Below are 19,746 nucleotides of genomic sequence, written 5' to 3' on the forward strand. Positions count from 1 at the left end.
CCACATGAAAGATCTGCAAATGCTGTAGATGCGGTCAATAACCCCCTGGGGTAGTTGTAAGACTGACATCCAGTAGCACTCCACCCCTGCAGGACTGATGATATAAGCTGTGCTTTTCCGGCATAGGATAATGTGGCTTTCGGCCATGAGCCGATCCTATGGGTAAGTGAGTCCAGGAGTGTGCTATAATATGAAATCTTCAATTTCTGGGAGGCTATAGAAATTCCCAAGTATCTGAAGGGCATCGTCCCTATCTGAAAGCCTGTGATGGTGAGCAACTGATCCCGTGTGGGGGTCTACCCCTTCCATGTAAATACTAGATTTAGCTAAGTTGGCAGTGAGTCCGACCATCTGAGCAAAACTGTGATAAGCTCTCAACTAGCTGCGTTACTGATGAGACATCCCCCCGCGAGAGTAGTAACAGGTCATCTGCGTACACCAAATGTGCTATCCTCAGAGGCTCACATTTGGGGTGGAAATGAAAATCTGACCTGATAGTACGTCGTGCTAACGACCGAGATAGATACTCCATGCACAGTCCAAACAAGTAAGGAGAGAGGGGATCCCCCTGTCTGAGTCCTCTACCACCACGGAAGAAACCATGCATGACGCCGTTAATCCCTACAGAGAAGGAGGTGGTAGTAATGCATTCTTTGATCCATGCGATATAAACGTCTGAGAATTGTAATGCTGCCAAGACATCCTGCAAGAAACCCCAGTGCACTGAGTCAAAAGCTTTCTGAAGATCCACTTTCAATGTACATCTCGGTGAGATTCGCTTTCTGGTATAATTCCTTAGGAGTTCTTGTGCCAAGTGGATATTATCTGTGATAGTACGACCTCTAACAAAGGCGATCTGTGCAGGATGTAGGAGATGAGCTGAGACCTCTGCTAGTCTGCTAGCCAGGAGCTTGGAGATCACCTTGTAGAACACCGTACAGCAGGAAATGGGCCTGCAGTCTTGCACCTTGCTTGCATGAGCTGTTTTTGGTATTAAGGCAATCAGAGTGTGATTCCATGATTTTAGGAGTTGCCCAGTAGTGAAGAACTCTAGCACAGCGGAGGTAAAATCATCCTTTACTGTGTCCCATGACTGCTTAAAAAATTTGGAGCTGTATCCATCTGGGCCTGGTGCCTTAAGGTCTCCTATACTAAAAAGAGCACTCTTAATTTCCTCTGCAGTTGGAATCCTTGCCAATTGAGCCTGATGATCCACCGATAGTACTCTCCCAAACTGCATACACTCAGCCTGAAATGTAGCTCGTGCTACCTGAGTCCCTAACTGCTCCTGATAGTGTCTGACAAATGCCTGAGCAACTTCCTGAGGACTGGTGGTAGACATTCCATCTTCTTTTTCAATGGCCATTATTTCTCTCCTTTTGTTGTTCCTTTTGACTAAGGAGTGGAAAAAAGGGGTGTTTCTATCAACTTGCTTGAAATATGCATACTTTGCCCTTTGTTGGTAGAAGAGGTACTCGGCCTGTGCTAGGAGATCAGCAGCGTTCCTGGCTTCTTTATATTCCTCATCCACGGATCCTCGAGTTAAAACTCTTTCCTGTACTTCTTCTAGGTGTATCTGTCCCCTCTTTGCTCTTTCTTGTATGTGTTGGTAGCTCTCTTTATTGAGTTGTTGTAGTGGCTTCTTAAGAAGTAGGAGCTTTTGCTTTAGTTTGAACTGGCATACACCTTCCCTAATCATTGAGTTTGCAAGTGTCCAATTCTCTTGTACTAGCCGGCTAAAATCATGATGTGTAGTCCACATGTTGTAGAATTTGAAAGACTTGGCTTGTGGTCTCTGAGGCTCTAAGATGGAGACAATACAGGAGGCATGATCTGAGAAAATCCCTGGTGGTCTAAATTCTGCTACACTGCTCTTATCCTGCTCCAACCAAGTTTTGTTCACCATTGCTCGGTCTAACTTGCATACCTCTCGCCCATTTGTCCATGTGAACTTACATCCAGTAGCGTGCAAGTCCTCCATCCCAGCCATGATCACAAACTCTAGGAAATCTGCTGAGGCATATGATGTGACATCCATTCCTCCACACTTATCAGAAGAGGATAATGGGGAGTTAAAGTCTCCCATAATGAGCCAGGGTAAATCCATGGTAGTAGCAATCTGGTGCAAACTCTCCCACATATGTCTCCTGCTAGGGATGGATAGTTGGCCATATACAAAGGTCACTGCATAATAGGTCCCTACAACCTTGCACTGGATAATCGTGTGGATAAACGGCTCTTCCCATTGCTTAATCTCCAAACTGACACAATGTGGATTCCAGAATAAAAGCATCCGGCTTCTGTTGTTGATTCCCACTCTTTGTTCAGAGCTCCACTGCCTAAAACTATTTGATGTCATTTGTTGGTGCTTACTAGCTGTTAAGTTTGGCTCCATGATGCATAAGGCACCCAACTTGCTCTTCAGGAGGAGGTCCTTGACTTCCTTATGTTTGAGGCCTGTATTTAGGCCTCTTATGTTCCACGATCCAATCTTGATATGGGATGAGGAGGCATGCGCCCCCTACTAGTGTTTTTGAATTTCTTTGCTTGTTTCCTCTTGTCTTCATGTCTCTTCTCAAATTCTGTACCCGAGCCTTCTCCTTTTTGATTTGCATCCATTTCCATTCGTGGATCAACTCTAAGGTCTCCTGGGTCAAATTCCTGCTCACCAAGCCTCAGGTTTTGGTACCAATTGGTTGCTGCAAGTCCCACAATGATAGGTGTAGTTGGCTCTTCTTCCGGGGTTATACTTTGCTTAGCTTGGAAGTTGGCCAGCTGCTGGTCATGATCTACATTTTGGGAGGATATTACTTGCTTCCTCTTCCCTGTGGTGGATCTGGTTTGAATTCTTGTGCGCATCTCCCTCCCTTTTAGCCTCTTAGTCATACCCCTTTTTGCTTGGGTATTTGCTGTCCCTTTCTTGCTGAGGATGAGCTTACTTTTGCCTGTGTTATGTGCCCCTGCTGGCCACTGAAAACCTGCTGTAAATTCATTGATCTCCTCTTCCCCCATTTCTGCAAGTTGTATGAAACCATTCTGCAGATTTGTCACTGCATCACTGTATTTCCCAGTCGAGTACTTGCTTTGTGCTTGCATTTCCATGCTTCCTTTCCTCTTTTGTGTTCTAGCTCGTGTCTGAATTTTATATGAACTTCCCTCCCTAGCTGCTGATCTTTCCCCATGTTTCAGTTTCAATGTGCCAGTCTGAGTATCAGTTTCTGCTTTTGCTTGTGGTTGCTTGGCCTTTTGCCTTAGTTTGTATCTGAATGTGGTTTCCTTTGCCCCATATGTGTTCATTGGGGTGTGCCTGCCTGTTTCCTATTCTTGTGCATCCACCTCTGGGTGTGACCCTGGTTCACTTTCTGAGTCTGAATTTGTTCCAATTGTGAAATGATCAGATTCCGAGTCTGTTTGCTGGTCATAAGCTGGCTCAGTTTCTGCTTTTGATCCTATTTCTGTGTCTGATGGGTAATCTGTTTCTGGTCCAGAAAATGCTTCTGATTCCTCTTCTGTACCAGTTTCTGGTAGGGAAGGTTCTGAAGAGCTTGGGTTTGCTACTGCATTTCCTGTGATTATGTGGGGTTCAGATGGAGGGAGCATTTCTGAGTCTGCAGCAATGGGGACTGCTGGCAGTGGGTGTGCAGTTGCTGGATTCGTGCTTTTAATTAATGCTGCAACCAAACTAGCATCCTCTTTCCCATATTCAGTTGCCAAATCCTCTGCGAGGAGCCGGCCATCGTAAAAACAGACGCAAAATGGAGGAAAGGCGATCGAAAAGATACAAAAGGGTTGCAAGAATGTCACTGGAATAGGGAGAAAAGTCGAAAAAAGATCAAAGATAGGGAGAAAGCTTACGAGAGAAGTGTCACAAGAAAAACAGGGATCGCTGGAGAGGAAGTACCGAAGGTTGCCGGAGTATGCGAAGGAAGCAGGAACTCAAGCGTCAAGAACTGTCACGTAGAGTGCGAAGGGAGCGGCGCAACAAGCTTATAAGGATCGGGGTCGACCGACCGGAGCCGTCCGATCTAGGTCACGGAAACCTAGGATGAGATCTCACCGTTGAATTCAAACTGTTAAATGTCGCAATCAATGGCTATCATGTCAGGCGTGCAGTGATGGTGGGCATGACATGTGGCATGCTACCACGGGTCGGCAGTTAATGCAGGCATGGGAACCTGTTCTACCTTAATGAGAGGGGATTTGCATGATTCCCAAGAAATCAGGGTGAAGTCAGCATAGCTCGCGCTCGCCCTAGACAGGCCTAGGAAAAAGTTCTTCAAGTGCGAACCTTTGTCCGCCCGATCGGATCGTGGGAGCGTGCTTATGACCAAGCGACAAGCTTCAAGAGGTCGACCGACAAGGATCGGGCCTAGTCAGTCGGGAGGGAATCTGCTCGCACAATGGTCTAGTCAGTCGGACTACAAAACCTCCTTCGACTAGACTTGAAGGGGAGGCTTGTGATGCGGTGATGATGAGGGGCCCTACCCCACTGCCACGGTGGATGTCAATGGAAGTCAAAAGTCAAGACGGTCAATGGATGGATGGTCTTGCCCGGTCGAGCGGGGCATATTCCGGCCGTGGGTTAAGCACCGACCCACCATCTCCGACACGGAGTAATCAAACCGACGCTTAAGGTATGCGTAGAAGCTGAGCTCAGTGGCTCTCCCGCTCGGCCAGATGGTGGAAGATATTGACCGAGGACCTTTAACCAAGCAGCTCTCCCGCTCGACGCGACAGTGGATTTCTGGCCGAACGGTCATCCCGCTCAGCCCTGCAATGAACGACACTTGGACAGGGGACTTTTAGCCGAGCGGCTATCCCGTTCGGTGTGACAACAGACTTAAGGATATCAGAGTCTTGGCCGAGCGACCATTTTGCTCGGCCAAGCAACAGACACAGTGGGGTATCCTTCAACATCCTTTTGGGAGCTAGTGCCCCTGACAGACGGCATGACTAGACAGAGGATCGTACGACGGAAGCTTCCACTATCATTTCAGAGATATGCTTGGCCTGTTAAGGTATTGTATCAAGGACACTTTACTGACATGTCTCTTCAGGGAAAGCTTGGGATATCGTGCTCACTTTGAGAAGCATGCACACACGCTATAGGAGCCCTATATAAAGGGGGGGGGGGGGTCCAGACATCGGCGAAGGTATGCTTTTCTCGCGATTTCTACTGTTGCGCTACAGTTCTCTTTTCACCTTCTTCTTGCTTCGTCAGAGAATGACTTGAGCGTCGGAAGACCATCGCCAGGGACCTCTTCCCTGGCTCGGCATTGACGCTGCTTGTGTTACAGGTGGGAGCGAAGCCCACCGAAGGTCAGCAAGAGCGTCATATCCCTAGCATCCGTCTCCCCGACTTTCGAACAAGATCAAGTTTTGATAATAAATCTTTTTTAATGGATAATTATATTAAATTATTTAATCTTTCTTGAGATATTATTATTAATATAAATAAGACTTTAATAATTTTAATTTTGAAAGTTTCTTTCTATGCTTAATAGCTATTGTTAATAATATTCTATAAGTTATTCATGCATTGGGAAAATAATTTAATTTTTATAAGGTATAGTATTGTTGTTTTTAATTTGGATTTATTATTTTTAAAAAACTTTTACATATGAAATAAATATGAACTATCAATATATGCCATTTTTAAAAAAGTTTTTAAGATACAAATATTATTTGTTTAAAAAATCATCATCAAGTAATTTTAATTTTTTCTTATATCATATAAAAAATTAAAATTATCTTCATATATTTTAAACTGTTTAATGAAATAAAGAAATGACATGATCAACAATATAATTAAAATAATTAATTTTAAAATAGTTTACAAGTGAAAATTCATCTCATTAATTTTATTTCATCAAATTGTTTGTTTCTTATAATTACATATTTTTCTTGAAATTTTAGTTTTATATTTATTTCATTTGCATTCTCTTTGGCCAAAATCACAATGTGAATCCATTTTCTCTATAATTAATTTTAAAAAAGTTTTTTCAATTGAGCTAATGCAATAGCAATATTCATATTTTTATATTGTAATAATTTACTAATAGTATTAACTATGAATAATATATCATACCAAATAACTATACCCAATACAATTTTAAAGTTTTTAATCTCATATGTTGCTAAAGAAATTGCTTCACTTTTAAATTATGATCATCACTAATTTCTACAAGTTTATATAAAGCATCACTTATTTGTAAAGTTTGATATTTTATTATTTTAACATTTTCAAAATAACTTTACAATGGTTTAAGAGTTAAATTAAAACATAGTCTTACAAAATAATGACTATATATATTATATCATACCAAAAAAATATTATAGCATTAGAACAAAAATAAGTCATATAAAGTACTAAATTAAGAGTATATCAACCACATGATGTACAACCTAGATTTTATATCTAATAATTTCTTTTATATGCTGTTTAGACTCATTATCATATCTTTATCTTCTTATAAGGTCAAATTCTTACATTATATTAATATGCATATTAAAAAGATTAAAATATAAGAGATATTTGTTTTTGACGACTTATATATATGGTACAATAAAATATAACTAAGAAGTATTTTGCTTATTTTATCTTTTAAATTATAATACTTTTTTATTTCTAATCCTAATATATTTATTAACTCATTTGGTATATTATTGCCAAGATACAATGATTATAAATTTTACTATTTTGAAATCGATTTAAGATGTTCTTGCAACATAAGAATTGACGCTCAAGGGATGCATAGAAGCCGAGCCGAGTGGCTCTCCTGCTCGGCCAGATGACGGAAGACACGGACTGAGGACCTTCAATCAAGCGGCTCTCCTTCCCAACGCGACAGTGGGCTTCCGGCCGAGCGACCATCCTGCTTGGCCCAGCAACGAACGACACTTGGACAGGGGACTTTCAGCTGAGAGGCTATCCCACTCGGTGTGACAGCAGACGCAAGGATATCAGAGTCCTGGCTGAGCAGGCATTTCGCTCGACCAAGCAACAGACACAACGGGATATCCTTCGACATCCTTTTGGGAGCTAGTGTCGCTGACAGGCGGCATAGTTAGACAGAGAATTGTACGGCGGATGCTTCCACTATCACTTCAGATATATACTCGGCTCGTTTAGGTACTGTGTCAGGGACACTTTATTGACATGTCTCTTCAGGGAAAGTTTGGGATATCGTGCTCATTTTGAAAAACGTGCACACATGCTACAAGAACCCATATAAAGGGGGGTCTAGGCATCGACGGAGATATGATTTTCTCACGATTTCTACTGTTGCACTACAATTGTCTTTGCTTCTTCTTCTTGCTTCATCGGAGACTGACTTGAGCGTTGGAGGGCTATCACCGGGAACTCCTTCCCTGGCTAGGCACTAACACTGCTTCTATATAACCACTTCTTGGAAGTTGACCTTCAGCTTTTCAAAAGCCTTTGCTAGAGCCTTAGCCGTGTGCTACTTATTTCAAAGGCCCGAAATAATTGTTGGGTGGCTAGCTGGGAATTCGAGTGAATGAGGACTTTATCCCCTCCCCCGTGCTGAGCGGTTTGTAGGCCAGCTATCAATGTCTCATACTCTGCTTCGTTGTTGGTAGCGCGGTAGTCCAGCCGGACGGAAAGTTGCATCCGGTCTTCCTGAGGTGAGATAAGGATTAAGGTGATCCTATTGCCCTACCGAGTGTACAAGCCGCCCACATATATCTTCCACATCGCCGTTGGCTCGTCACTCTAGACTTTTATCATAAAATCCGCCAGGGCTTGAGCCTTGATTGCCGCACGGGGTTGATATTGGATGTCGAACTCGCTAAGTTCGGTCATCTACTTGATTAGTCGTCCAGACGCCTCTGGATTGAGGAGGACTCTTCCTAGAGCACTGTTAGTCATCATTATTATTGAGTGCGCTAGGAAGTATGGGCGAAGCCTCTGCGCAGTGAGTACCAGTGCGTAGGCCAACTTTTCGAGACCGGTGTCATGAGATTCAGCATCCTTCAATATATGACTCAGAAAATATGCAGGTTGCTGATCTTGTCCATTCTGCCTAACTAAAGACGATCCAACGACATGTTCGTTAGATGACAAATATATCCAGAGTGATTCACCTGCGACTGACTTGTCTAAAACGGGTAGTGAGCTCAGATACACCTTCAGCTCTTCCAGCGCTCGGTCACACTCGGCGTCCCATTGGAATTTTGTGGCTCGATGCAGTATCTTGAAAAATGACAGGCTTCGATCGGATGACTTGGATATGAACCGGGACAACACCGTGATTCGAACGATCAACCTCTGAGCTTCCTTCAAATTCCATGGCGGAGGCATGTTCTGCAAAGCGTGGACCTTGCTAGGATTGACTTCGATGGCCTGCTCGGTGATGATGTAGCCTAGGAAGCGACCACTCTTTGCGCCGAATAGACACTTGCTCGGGTTCATCTTTATTTTGTATGCCCTTAGCGTCAGGCAGGTTTCGTTGATATCTGTGCATAGGTCAGCAGCTTGGAGGGATTTGATGAGTATGTCATCGACGTATACCTCCGTATTACGACCAATCTACCATCGGAACACTTCATTCTTTAGCTTCTGGTAAGTGGCTCTAGTATTCTTTAGTCCGAACGACATAACGTTGTAGCAGTATGTTCTGTCGGCCGTGATGAAGCTGACATTCTCTTGATCCTCGCGGGTGAGTGACACTTGATGGTATCCTTGATATGCGTCGAGCATATAGATAAGCTCGCAGCCCGCCATCGAGTCCACATGTTGATCTATCCGGGGCAGCGGATAGAAGTGTTAGACCGCGTCGGGCCGGCTAGAAGGGGGGTTGAATAGCCCTGCAAAATTAAAAAGTAAATCCTTCTCGGACTTTCAAAAGAACACTTGCATTAATTTAAATAAAGAAACTAAAAGAGTAGAGGCAAGGGCGTTTACTTAGTTACAATCGGAAAGGTTGTTAATCCAAGGAGAATGAAGCACAATAGATATCTCCTTTCGGGCGGAGAAACCTCTTACAACATTCAAGCACAGAGAAAATAAGAAGCTAAACTAACAATGAAAGCATACAAGTGTTGTAATCAGAATTGCTTGTCTTGTACAACTTCTTAGACCAAGGCTATATTTATAGCCTTGGTCGGGGCGCCTGGAAGGGTTCTATACGCTTGGGAGGGGATAACACTTTATTCCTTCTCGCATAGATCGCATTTGACCGCGATCTTGATAAACTCTAGGTCCGAGCGCCTAGTTCCGGGCGTCCCGGACTGGTCCTAGCGCTCGGAATGGTTCCGGGAGGCCGAACCAAGAGAGTCAACAGAGTTGACTTTTTATGGTCCTGACCCTCTGCTCCGGTTCCGTTCGCCTCAGTCCAGATCTTCCGCTCCGGCTCACTTGGGTGATTTCAGCCAATCGAAATAAGGCTCACCCGAACCCAATTTCGACCTTCTCGAGAAGACTTCCGCTCCGGCTTCTCGTCCCTCGGAATCGTCGCGTGCTTCCTTCTCGTCCGCCAGCATACTCATCCGCAGCTCTTCGTCCCTCGGTCGCACCACGTGCCGACCTTCTCGCTAGCTGCGTCTCTTGCTCTTTGAGCAATCTTCCGCTCGGACTTCTCGTCTCTTGGAAACACCGCACGCTTCCTTCTCATCCGCCGGTGTACTCTTCCGTAGCGCCTCGTCCCTCAACCACACTCTCTTGTGCCATCCTTCTCACTAGCTACGTCTTTCGCTCGACTCTCTGTGCTCTTAAGCTCCTGCATACTTAGACACAAGGTTAAAACACCACAGGACCTAACTTAACTTGTTGATCACATTAAAATAACCTTTGGGGTTTCAACAATCTCCCCATTTTTGATGTGAGCCACCCAAGTTAAGATAGGGTAAATATATATAAGAGTAAATAACTAATATTGCAATAAAGTACAAAAAAAGATAAAAAAAATTGTAGTCTACCTCCCCTAGACTTATACTTTTCCTTCTTCCTCTTTGATCACATAAAAAATGAGGTTAAAAAAAAAAAAATCTAAGGGTAATAATTTTGAAAAAAACTTTGAAAAATTATTTTGATATTACTAAAAATTTGTAATAATTTTCAAATATATATATATGGAAATTTTTCCTAAGTTTTGCAAGCAAAATTATTTTTGAGAATAAAAAATTTTAAGCAGGAAAATTTTCTAAGTAAAAGACAATTCTAACTTAGTTAATTTTTAGACAATTTTGAGAATTTTTTCTAAAAAAATGTTTTAAAAAAATATTTTAAAGCATTATTTACTTTCAATACTTTATCAGTAAGTTAATTAAACATTTTATTTTAATATTTTGGCTTCCAAGCAGTGGCGAGACACTAGTCCTTCTTGGTTATTGGAGCAACAACCACTTTCTTAGACAAAGTCTCATAAGGAAATTAGCTATTCAACCACTAAGTCTAATTCACAGTTTAGGTTAGTGATGTTTAAATTTCCATTTTAGTTTGTCATAATTTCTCAAATTTAAAGCAGAAAATTTTGAACATGCAGAAAATTATATTTGTTCCTTTAACATGTCATTTTCTCTTTTGTTAGTTTGTCGAGATTCTTTAATCGACAATTTGTTGCTAGAGTTTCTTTAAATTCACTATTCTTTGTTTTATTTTTAATTTCTAATTCACAAAAATATTTCGATAATATAATTTTTAACTCAAAAAAAAAATTTCAACAGTATTTTAACCGAATTAAGCAATTGGTCAGGAGGTGGAGACCGTACCTGACTTACCTTGTCGACTTTTGATGCTCCCCCTGTTGAGCTGCTTTCTTCCGAAGACTCTCCCCCTTCATCGATGTTTATCTAGGATGAGTTTTCTGTGTCCTCGGGATGGAATTCGGCTGTTAGGGTTGTCCCGACAATTTCCTCCGTCTTGAATTCTTCTGATGACGGCTCGGTGTTCATCGAGGTGTCGACTTCAAATGGTTCTTCGTAGAGCTTCAAGAACTTTTCTCAAAGTTCTTTTGCGCTTCTATATTTTCTGACTCTTTCGAGATCCTGGGAAGGTAGTATACTCAGAAGGCGGGATTCAGCTTTACCGTTTGTCATGAATTCATCGCGCTGCTCGTCAGTCCATTGATGCTCCTCAAGTTCTTCTCCTTTTGTATCCTTTGGAGCTTCATAACCATACGTCATTATTAATAACATATTAAAATCAGTTTTAAAATAAACCTGCATTCATCGCTTCCAAAAAGCGAACTCCCCCTCGAACGTTGGTGGGTAGATGTTCGTTACGACCATCTCGTTGCTTCAGTCAGCGGTTAGTCCTTCTAAGGCTTCCTTGCTCTGATACCACTTGTTGGACCGCGTTGGATCGACTAGAAGGGGGGTTGAATAGCCCTGTAAAATTAAAAAGCAACACCCTTCTCGGACTTTCAAAAGAACACTTGCATTAATTTAAATAAAGAAACTTAAAGAGTAGAGGCAAGGGCGTTTACTTGGTTACAACCGGGAAGGTAGTTAATCCAAGGAGAATGAAGCGCAATAGATATCTCCTTTTGGACAAAGAAGCCTCTTACAACATTCAAGCATAGAGAAATTAAGAAGCTAAACTAACAATGAAAGCATACAAGTATTGTAATCAGAATTGCTTGTCTTGTACAGCTTCTTGGACCAAGGCTATATTTATAGCCTCGGTCGGGGCGCCTGGAAGGGTTCAGATGCCTGGGAGGGGATAAAACTTTATTCCTTCTCGTATAGATCATGTTTGACCGTGATCTTGATAAACTCCAGGTCCGGGCGCCTGTAAGGGTTCCGGGCGCCCAGGACTGGTCCAGGCACTCAGAATGGTTCCGGGAGCCCGAACTAAGAGAGTCAATAGAGTTGACTTTTTATGGTCCTGACCCTCTGCTCTGGTTCCGTTCGCCTTGGTCCAGATCTTCCGCTTTGACTCGCTTGGGTGATTTTAGCCAACCGAAATAAGGCTCACTCGAATCCAATTTCAGCCTTCTCAAGCAGGCTTCCTCTTCGGTTTCTCGTCCCTCGGAATCGTCGCGTGCTTCCGTCTCGTCTGCCAGAGTACTCATCCGCTAGCTGTGTCTCTTGCTCCCCGAGCAATCTTCCGCTCCGGCTTCTCGTCCCTCGGAAACACTTGTCAGTTAGAGCCCTAGAGCCAATCATTTGATGATTGTTGTATGGACTCGTTATATCATATTCTGGTATATAAATAAAGACATTTATTTTTGGTTATTATACTTACTTGCATTAGTGCCAAATAACTAAGTATAATAGCGTCCTTGAGTAGAAGGTTCTTACCTATATCAATCGATTGGTTGAATCGATAGTGAGATGATATAGGGAACACTACTTTTAATCATTCCTAGTCAAGTATTAACATTCAGGGACAATGTTAATGCGACGAGACTAGCATGTAGGTCAACTTGATGACTTGATCTCACAAGTCATGGATATGAAGATATCAAGTTGACACATGAGTATGCATTGGAGAATGTATACTGAATGACCCGCCATGAGAAAGTATCATGGATCGTTATATGAGTGTCATATACTTTCTCATGTGGCTATTAGTATGACTATTAGTCCTTGGACCTGAAGTCACCATGGTTCCCTACATAAGGAGTTACGTACTTTAGCTTCGTCAAACGTCACCCGTAACTGGGTGGACTATAAAGACGATTACTGCGTATGTAACGAATTATACAGAGAGATGTGAGTCATGTAGATGAGATCTATCCCTCCTATATGACGGGAGTGACATCGATATTCTTGATAGAGTGAGACCACGAAGTGCATGACCATGCCCAAATGAGTCAATATGAGATATTGAGCTTATTTGATTGAGTGAGTCTACTTGGAGTTCAAGATTTAGATTGATTAGAGGATGACACGCTCTATGCCTCACATTGATCAATCTAGATGTCAAGGATAGAAGGGCACTTGTCACATATTGTGAGGAGTCACAATTATTAGTCATAAGGTGATGTTGGATCTCAACATTCTTATAACTTGGGTAGTAATGATGTGTTGCTAGATACCGCTCATTACTTATGCTTCTAAATGGGTTTAGGAGCATTGCCAACGTTATAAGAACCTATAGGGTCACACACAAAGGGCAATTAGATGGAGATTAGGTTCATTTGATGAACCTAAAGGATTAAGTTCATGTGATGAACCAAATTGGATTAACAGTAATCTAAATTAAGCTAATTGAGTTGGACTCAATTTGGTTCATGTATTAAATGAGTCTAATTTGGACTTAGACTCATTGAATCAATTTAATTCAATGAATAGGAGTTCATTAAATTAAAATTGACTTGAACCAATGGTTAGATTTGATCAACCATGGGAGAGAAGTGGTCAAATTTGACTTCACTTGAGAGGAAGATGAAGAGTCAAGTTTGACTTGACCATTTGCCACCTCATTGGTGAGTTGGCAAGAAGTGGACCAATGATGATGCTCCACATCATCATGGTTGCTTAAGTGAGATGCCACCTCATGGGAGTTACCAAGAGTTGTGACTCTTGACATCCCATGGAGGTTACATTCTCTCTTAAAGTGGCTGGCCACTTTAGATGAGGGAGTTATCGCATTTTGTGTGCTTGGTGAGTAACTCCTTCTTCCTCAAGCTCTTCTCTTCTCTCCCTCTCCTCCACCATTACTGATCTTCTAAGGTTGCTAGCACATCCTTAGAGGTTCTCTCCATTGAGTTGTTCGTGTGGATACACATAGAGGAGTACCTACTTTGATACTCTCGAGATCCGGCGACGAACCTTGGACGAGCGGGATTGCGAAGGGCTTCGCATCAAGGGTAACCTTTTTCTTTTGTAGATCTAATGTATATCTAGGAGTAGAAAACATCTATATGAAAGTTTTACATAATTTTATTTCTTCACACGGATCCGTGGCATGGGGGTTTCGGGGTTTTCGCAACACAAAAAGCGATTTTTGCGGCCCGAAAAATCCAACAGTAGTATCAGAGCCACGTGCGAAGCGTATACATGTTTTAATTTGTATTTTTATGAAAATTACAGATCTGTAACTTTATGTGATTTTATGTTTTTTATAGTTTTATGGGTATTTTTCTCGTAGAAGCGAAGCACAAGTGTTTAGACACTTGTAGGCTTCAACTACTGAGAAGATTTTTCCGAAACGGCAAAGTTTCGGCTCAAATCATTTTGGGACAGCGGGCTAAGGCACTGTAGAATCGCTAAGGAACACTCGCGTTGGTTATATCGCAGATAGGGGTGCTACCCCTGACCTCGCAAGGGGATTCGTTCCGCGATTGCGCCCGAAAATCGCTAAACGGGACCGCCGAGAATTTTTACTCATAAAAATTGTAATAATTGTAAGAAAAATTACAAAAATTTATAGAAATTGTATAATTTAGAATTATGTATTATTTGTGATGGTTATGGCCCAAAAGACCCAATTAGATTGGAAAAATTGTGTTGTAATTCATAATATGGCATGCGTGTCATTTTGTGTTTGTGCGTGTTGTACTTGATTCGCGACCTGTGCATCGTGCCTTCCTCTATTATATTCTTGTTGTAAAATAGTTTTTAGACTCGAATGTAACTCGAGTTTCACCTTTGTAATGTACAAATTGGAGCGGTGGAAGATCCACTCGAGACGGAATTACGAGGAGGGCGCGAGCAACACAAGGTTGTCAAAGGGAGGAGCTTGAGAAGCTGTTGGCCTTAGGTTGACCATCCGATCTTCTCATTGGCTTGAGAAGATCGTAGTAGGGCCATGACTAATCACAAAATATTTAATTAATTGCTTGTATGTGTATATGTGATGCATGCTAGAATAAGTAATTAATTAGCGTCTTAACGATTCGATTCGATCAATCGCGTATATGATACACCTTGACGATTAGATTAGATCTAAATCGCGTACATGATGTGCCATAACGATTAGATTAGATCTAAATCGCGTATATGATACACCTCGTTGATTAGATTAGATCTCAATCGCGTCAACTCGTAATGCCTACCATGCCGTGATACCTATCACTACCTCGATCACATGTAGTTGTTGAATCTGCCAAAGCAGAGCAACACATATTATCTTGGTAGGGTACGGAGGGACAATTTTGGTCCCGCGTATCAACGCATGGGTGAGTACAACTCAATTAGATTGAGTAACTAGTTAACTCAATTGGATCAAGTTTAACTATAGTCATTTTCCAATGGTTGGTATATAGGTCAAAATCACGTTTATATTAACTCTTGGGCGTATTAGCCAAAGCTAACTCGAGTTTTAATATAAATGCGGATCTTGATCCTATAAACAAGAGTTGCATAGAGATGTAATTGGTAATTAGTTACCTACCGATCATACTAAGTCTTGGGCGATTTAGCCAAAGCTAACTTAAGGCGTAGTATGATGTGGATCTTGCCCCACATGAATTATAGAATTCAGTGGGAGCATCATTTAATTAAAAGACCTAATTAAATGATTAATAGAATATGATATTTATTTATTTTCTGCATTTTCTATTGTAGATAACCATGACGTCAAATACGAACTCTTTCTCTCTGCGTTCCGTCCTTGAGAAGGACAAGCTCAACGGAGCAAATTTCCTAGACTGGTAGAGGAACCTGAGAATCGTTCTCACACAAGAACGTAAACTGTACGTTCTGGAGCAGCCCATTCCGGAGGCACCTCCTGCCACTGCCACGCGAGCTGACCGAGATGCTTACAAGAAGCATCAAGATGACGCATTAGATGTGTCATGTCTTATGCTCGCGACCATGAATTCTGAGCTTCAGAAGCAACACGAGTTGATGGGCGCTTATGATATAGTTGAGCATCTTCGTCAACTATATCAAGGACAAGCGAGGCACGAGAGATTCGAGATCTCTAAGGCATTGTTTCAGTGCAAGATGCAAGATGAGAATCCCGTAGGCCCATATGTACTCAAGATGATTGGGTACATAGAAAACCTACAGAGGTTGGGATTTCCCCATGGCCAAGAGCTGGTCACTGACTTGATCTTGTAGTCCTTGCCAGAGAGCTACGATCAGTTTGTCATGAACTACAACATGAACGAAATTGACAAGCCACTGGCCGACCTACTTAGTATGTTGAGAACTGCTGAGCTCAACCTTAAGAAGGTTAAGCCCAACTCTATTCTGATGGTTCAGAAACATAAGGGCAAGGGCAAGCCCAAAGGCAAAGGAAAGTCCCAAGCCAAGGGCAAGGGCAAGACACTGAAACCCAAAGGAGGGGTCGCCAAGGATGCTACCTGCTTCCACTGCGGTCAGACCGGACACTGGAAGAGGAACTGCAAAGTGTACCTAAAAGATCTTAAGAAGAAGAAAAGTGAGACTTCCACTTCAGGTATCTATGTTATAGAAGTCAATCTATCTATTTCTTCATCATGGGTATTAGATACCAGATGTGCTTCTCACATTTGTACTAATGTGCAGGTGCTGAGAAATAGCATGACATTGACGAAGGGCGAGGTGGACCTACGCGTAGGCAATGGAGCACGGATTGCTGCTGTTGCTGTAGGAACTTATCATCTATCTTTACGTTCTGGGCTTGTACTGGAGTTGGATGATTGTTGTTATGTGTCTGCTTTAACTAAGAACATAATTTCAGTTTCTTGTTTGGACAAGAAAGGTTTTTCATTTATTATAAAGAACAAATGTTGTTCAGTTTATTTAAATGAAATGTTCTATTGTAGTGCACCTCTGATAAACAGACTCTATATTCTAGACCTTGAGAACCCTATTTATAACATTAGTACCAAGAGGTTCAAGTCAAATGACATGAACCATACCTATCTCTTGCACTATCGCTTAGGTCATATAAATGACAAACGCTTATCCCAGATCCATAAAGATGGTTTGCTCGACTCATTTGATTTTGAATCATATGAGACATGCGAGTCATGCCTTCTAGGCAAGATGACCAAGACTCCCTTTAGTGGATACAGTGAGAGAGCGACTGACTTGTTAGGTCTTATACATAGTGATGTATGTGGCTCTTTCAATGTCACTGCTAGAGGTGGTTATAGGTACTTCATTACATTTATTGATGACTTCAGTAGATATGGTTATGTGTACCTGATGACACATAAGTCAAAATCCTTTGAAAAGTTCAAAGAATTCAAGAATGAAGTACAAAACCAGCTTGGCAAGAGTATTAAGATACTTCGATCAGATTGAGGTGGTGAATACCTTAGCCATGAGTTTCGTGACTATCTAGCTGAGTGTGGGATTCTATCTCAACTCACTCCTCCTGGAACACCACAGTGGAATGGTATATCCGAAAGGAGGAATCGTACCTTATTAGATATGGTACGATCTATGATGAGTCACATAGATCTTCCTATGTATCTTTGGGGCTATGCTCTAGACACAGCAACCTTCATTTTCAACCGAGTTCCATCCAAGACTGTAATAAAGACACCATATAGGATATGGACTGGGAGAGATGCCCAGGTGTCTTTTATGAGGATTTAGGGTTGTGAGGCTTACGTTAGACGTCAAGTCTCGGACAAACTGGGATCAAAATCCGACAAGTGCTATTTCATTAGATATCCCAAGGAAACGAAGGAATATTACTTCTACATTCCCAGTCAACACAAGGTAGTTGTGGCTAAGACTAGGGTATTTCTAGAAAGGGATTTTGTTTCTAGAAAGACTAGTGGGAGTATGTTCGATCTTGAAGAAGTTCGATCTTGAAGAAGTTTAAGATGTGAACAATAGCACTGAAGCCTTGATGGAAGGTGAAATAGAACCACAAAGTGTTGTGGATGATGTTGTTCCATAAGGAGTTGAGGAACCACAACCAGTTCAAGTAGACATACCTCTTCGCAGGTCTGATAGGGTACGTCGTCAGCCTGAAAGATACTCATTTCTCTTGTCTGACCATGATGATGTTGTGCTCATAGAGGATGAGCCCACCTCCTATCAGGAAGCTGTGATGAGTCCAGATTCCGAGAAATGGCTAGAGGCCATGAGATCCGAGATGGAATCCATGTACACTAACCAAATATGGACTTTGGTTGATCCACCTGAAGGAGTCAATTTCATTGGGTGTAAGTGGGTCTTTAAGAGAAACACTGACTTGGATGGACTTATTTATAAGGGTCGCTTGGTAGCTAAAGGTTTCAAGCAAATTCATGGTATTGACTATGATGAAACTTTTTCTCCAGTAGCAATGTTTAAGTCCATTCGGATCATGCTTGCTATTGCAGCATACTATGACTATGAGATATGACAGATGGATGTCAAAACCGCGTTTCTGATTGGAAACCTGCTCGAGGATGTGTACATGACACAACCTAAGGGTTTTGAAGATCCACAGCATACTAGCAGAGTATGCAAGCTGCATAGGTCCATTTATGGACTAAAGCAAGCTTCTTGGAGCTGGAATCTTCGATTCGATGATGCAATCAAACAGTTTGGTTTCATCAAGAATGAAGATGAGCCTTGTGTCTACAAGAAGGTTGTTGGGAGCACAGTTGTCTTCCTTATATTGTATATGGATGACATACTACTCATTGGGAAAGACATCCCTTTACTGCAGTCTGTCAAGACTTGGCTAGGGACTTGTTTCTCAATGAAGGACTTAGGTGAAGCATCCCGCATTCTAGGCATACAGATCTATAGAGATAGATCTAAGAGATTACTTGGCCTAAGTCAGAGTACATACATTGACAAGGTACTCCTTCGGTTTGCCATTCAGAACTCCAAGAAGGGATTTCTGTCGATGTCACATGGTGTGAGTCTTTCGAAGACTCAAGGTCCTTCTTCTAGAGAGGAGAGAGACCGCATGGATCAGATCCCTTATGCCTCAGCCATAGGATCTATCATGTACGTCATGCTATGTACTCGTCCTGATGTCTCGTATACTTTGAGCATGACAAGCAGATACCAGTCAGATCCAGGTGAAAGTTATTGGATAGCGGTCAAGAATATTCTTAAGTACTTGAGAATGACTAAAGAATATTTCTTGATATATGGAGGTGATGACGAGCTAGCTGTAAAGGGTTACAGTGATGCCAGCTTCCAGACCGACCAGGATGATTATCGATCGCAGTCAGGGTTTGTGTTTTGCATAAATGGTGGTGCTGTGAGCTGGAAGAGTTCGAAGCAGGACATAGTCACTGATTCTACAACAGAGGTCGAGTATATTGCTGCATCAGAGGCAGCAAAGGAGGCAGTTTGGATCCGCAAGTTCATCACTGAACTTGGGGTGGTTCCTAGCATCGCTAACCCTATTGAGCTCTATTGTGACAACAATGGAGCAATAGCACAGGCTAAGGAACCTCGCTCACACCAGTGGACCAAACACATACTACGGCGCTTCTATCTCATTCGAGAGATTATCGAGAGAGGAGATGTGAAGATTTGCAGAGTACCCACAGAGGCTAACATCGCAGATCCCTTGACCAAGGCTTTGGCACAGAGAAAGCATGATGATCACACTAGGTCATTAGGCTTTAGAGCCTACACTGATTGACACTAGTACCAGTGGGAGATTGTTAGTTAAAGCCCTAGAGCTAATCATTTGATGATTGTTGTATGGACTCGTTGTATCATATTCTTGTATATAAATAAAGACATTTGTTTTTGGTTATTATACTTACTTGTATTGGTGCCAAATAACTAAGTATAATAGCGTCCTTGAGTAGAAGGTTCTTACATATATCAATCGATTGGTTGAATCGATAGTGAGATGATATAGGGAACACCACTCTTAATCATTCCTAGTCAAGTATTAACATTCAGGGACAATGTTAATGTGATGAGACTAGC

At 42.0% G+C, this 19,746-nt stretch overlaps 1 protein-coding gene across 1 annotated transcript; it reads right to left on the reverse strand.

Moving 5' to 3' along the window:
* Nucleotides 1-1,355: 1,355 nt before the first annotated feature.
* Nucleotides 1,356-2,395, reverse strand: LOC122050678. The gene is made up of 2 exons (XM_042611566.1): nucleotides 1,449-2,395; nucleotides 1,356-1,395 (listed from the first exon to the last, which is right to left on the reverse strand). The coding sequence occupies exons 1-2, from the start codon at nucleotides 2,393-2,395 to the stop codon at nucleotides 1,356-1,358; spliced, it is 987 nt and encodes a 328-aa protein (XP_042467500.1).
* Between the last annotated feature and the right edge of the window lie 17,351 nt (nucleotides 2,396-19,746).

This window comes from Zingiber officinale, chromosome 3A (genome assembly GCF_018446385.1).
Source record: "Zingiber officinale cultivar Zhangliang chromosome 3A, Zo_v1.1, whole genome shotgun sequence".
In the NCBI taxonomy this organism is placed as follows: domain Eukaryota; kingdom Viridiplantae; phylum Streptophyta; class Magnoliopsida; order Zingiberales; family Zingiberaceae; genus Zingiber; species Zingiber officinale.

Coding starts and splice junctions, on each gene's coding strand:
- LOC122050678 (XM_042611566.1), bottom strand. CDS start 2,395: ATGGAGCCAAACTTAACAGCTAGTAAGCACCAACAAATGACATCAAAT. Junction 1,396..1,448: donor TTCTACCAACAAAGGGCAAA/GTATGCATATTT, acceptor TCCACTCCTTAG/TCAAAAGGAACAACAAAAGG.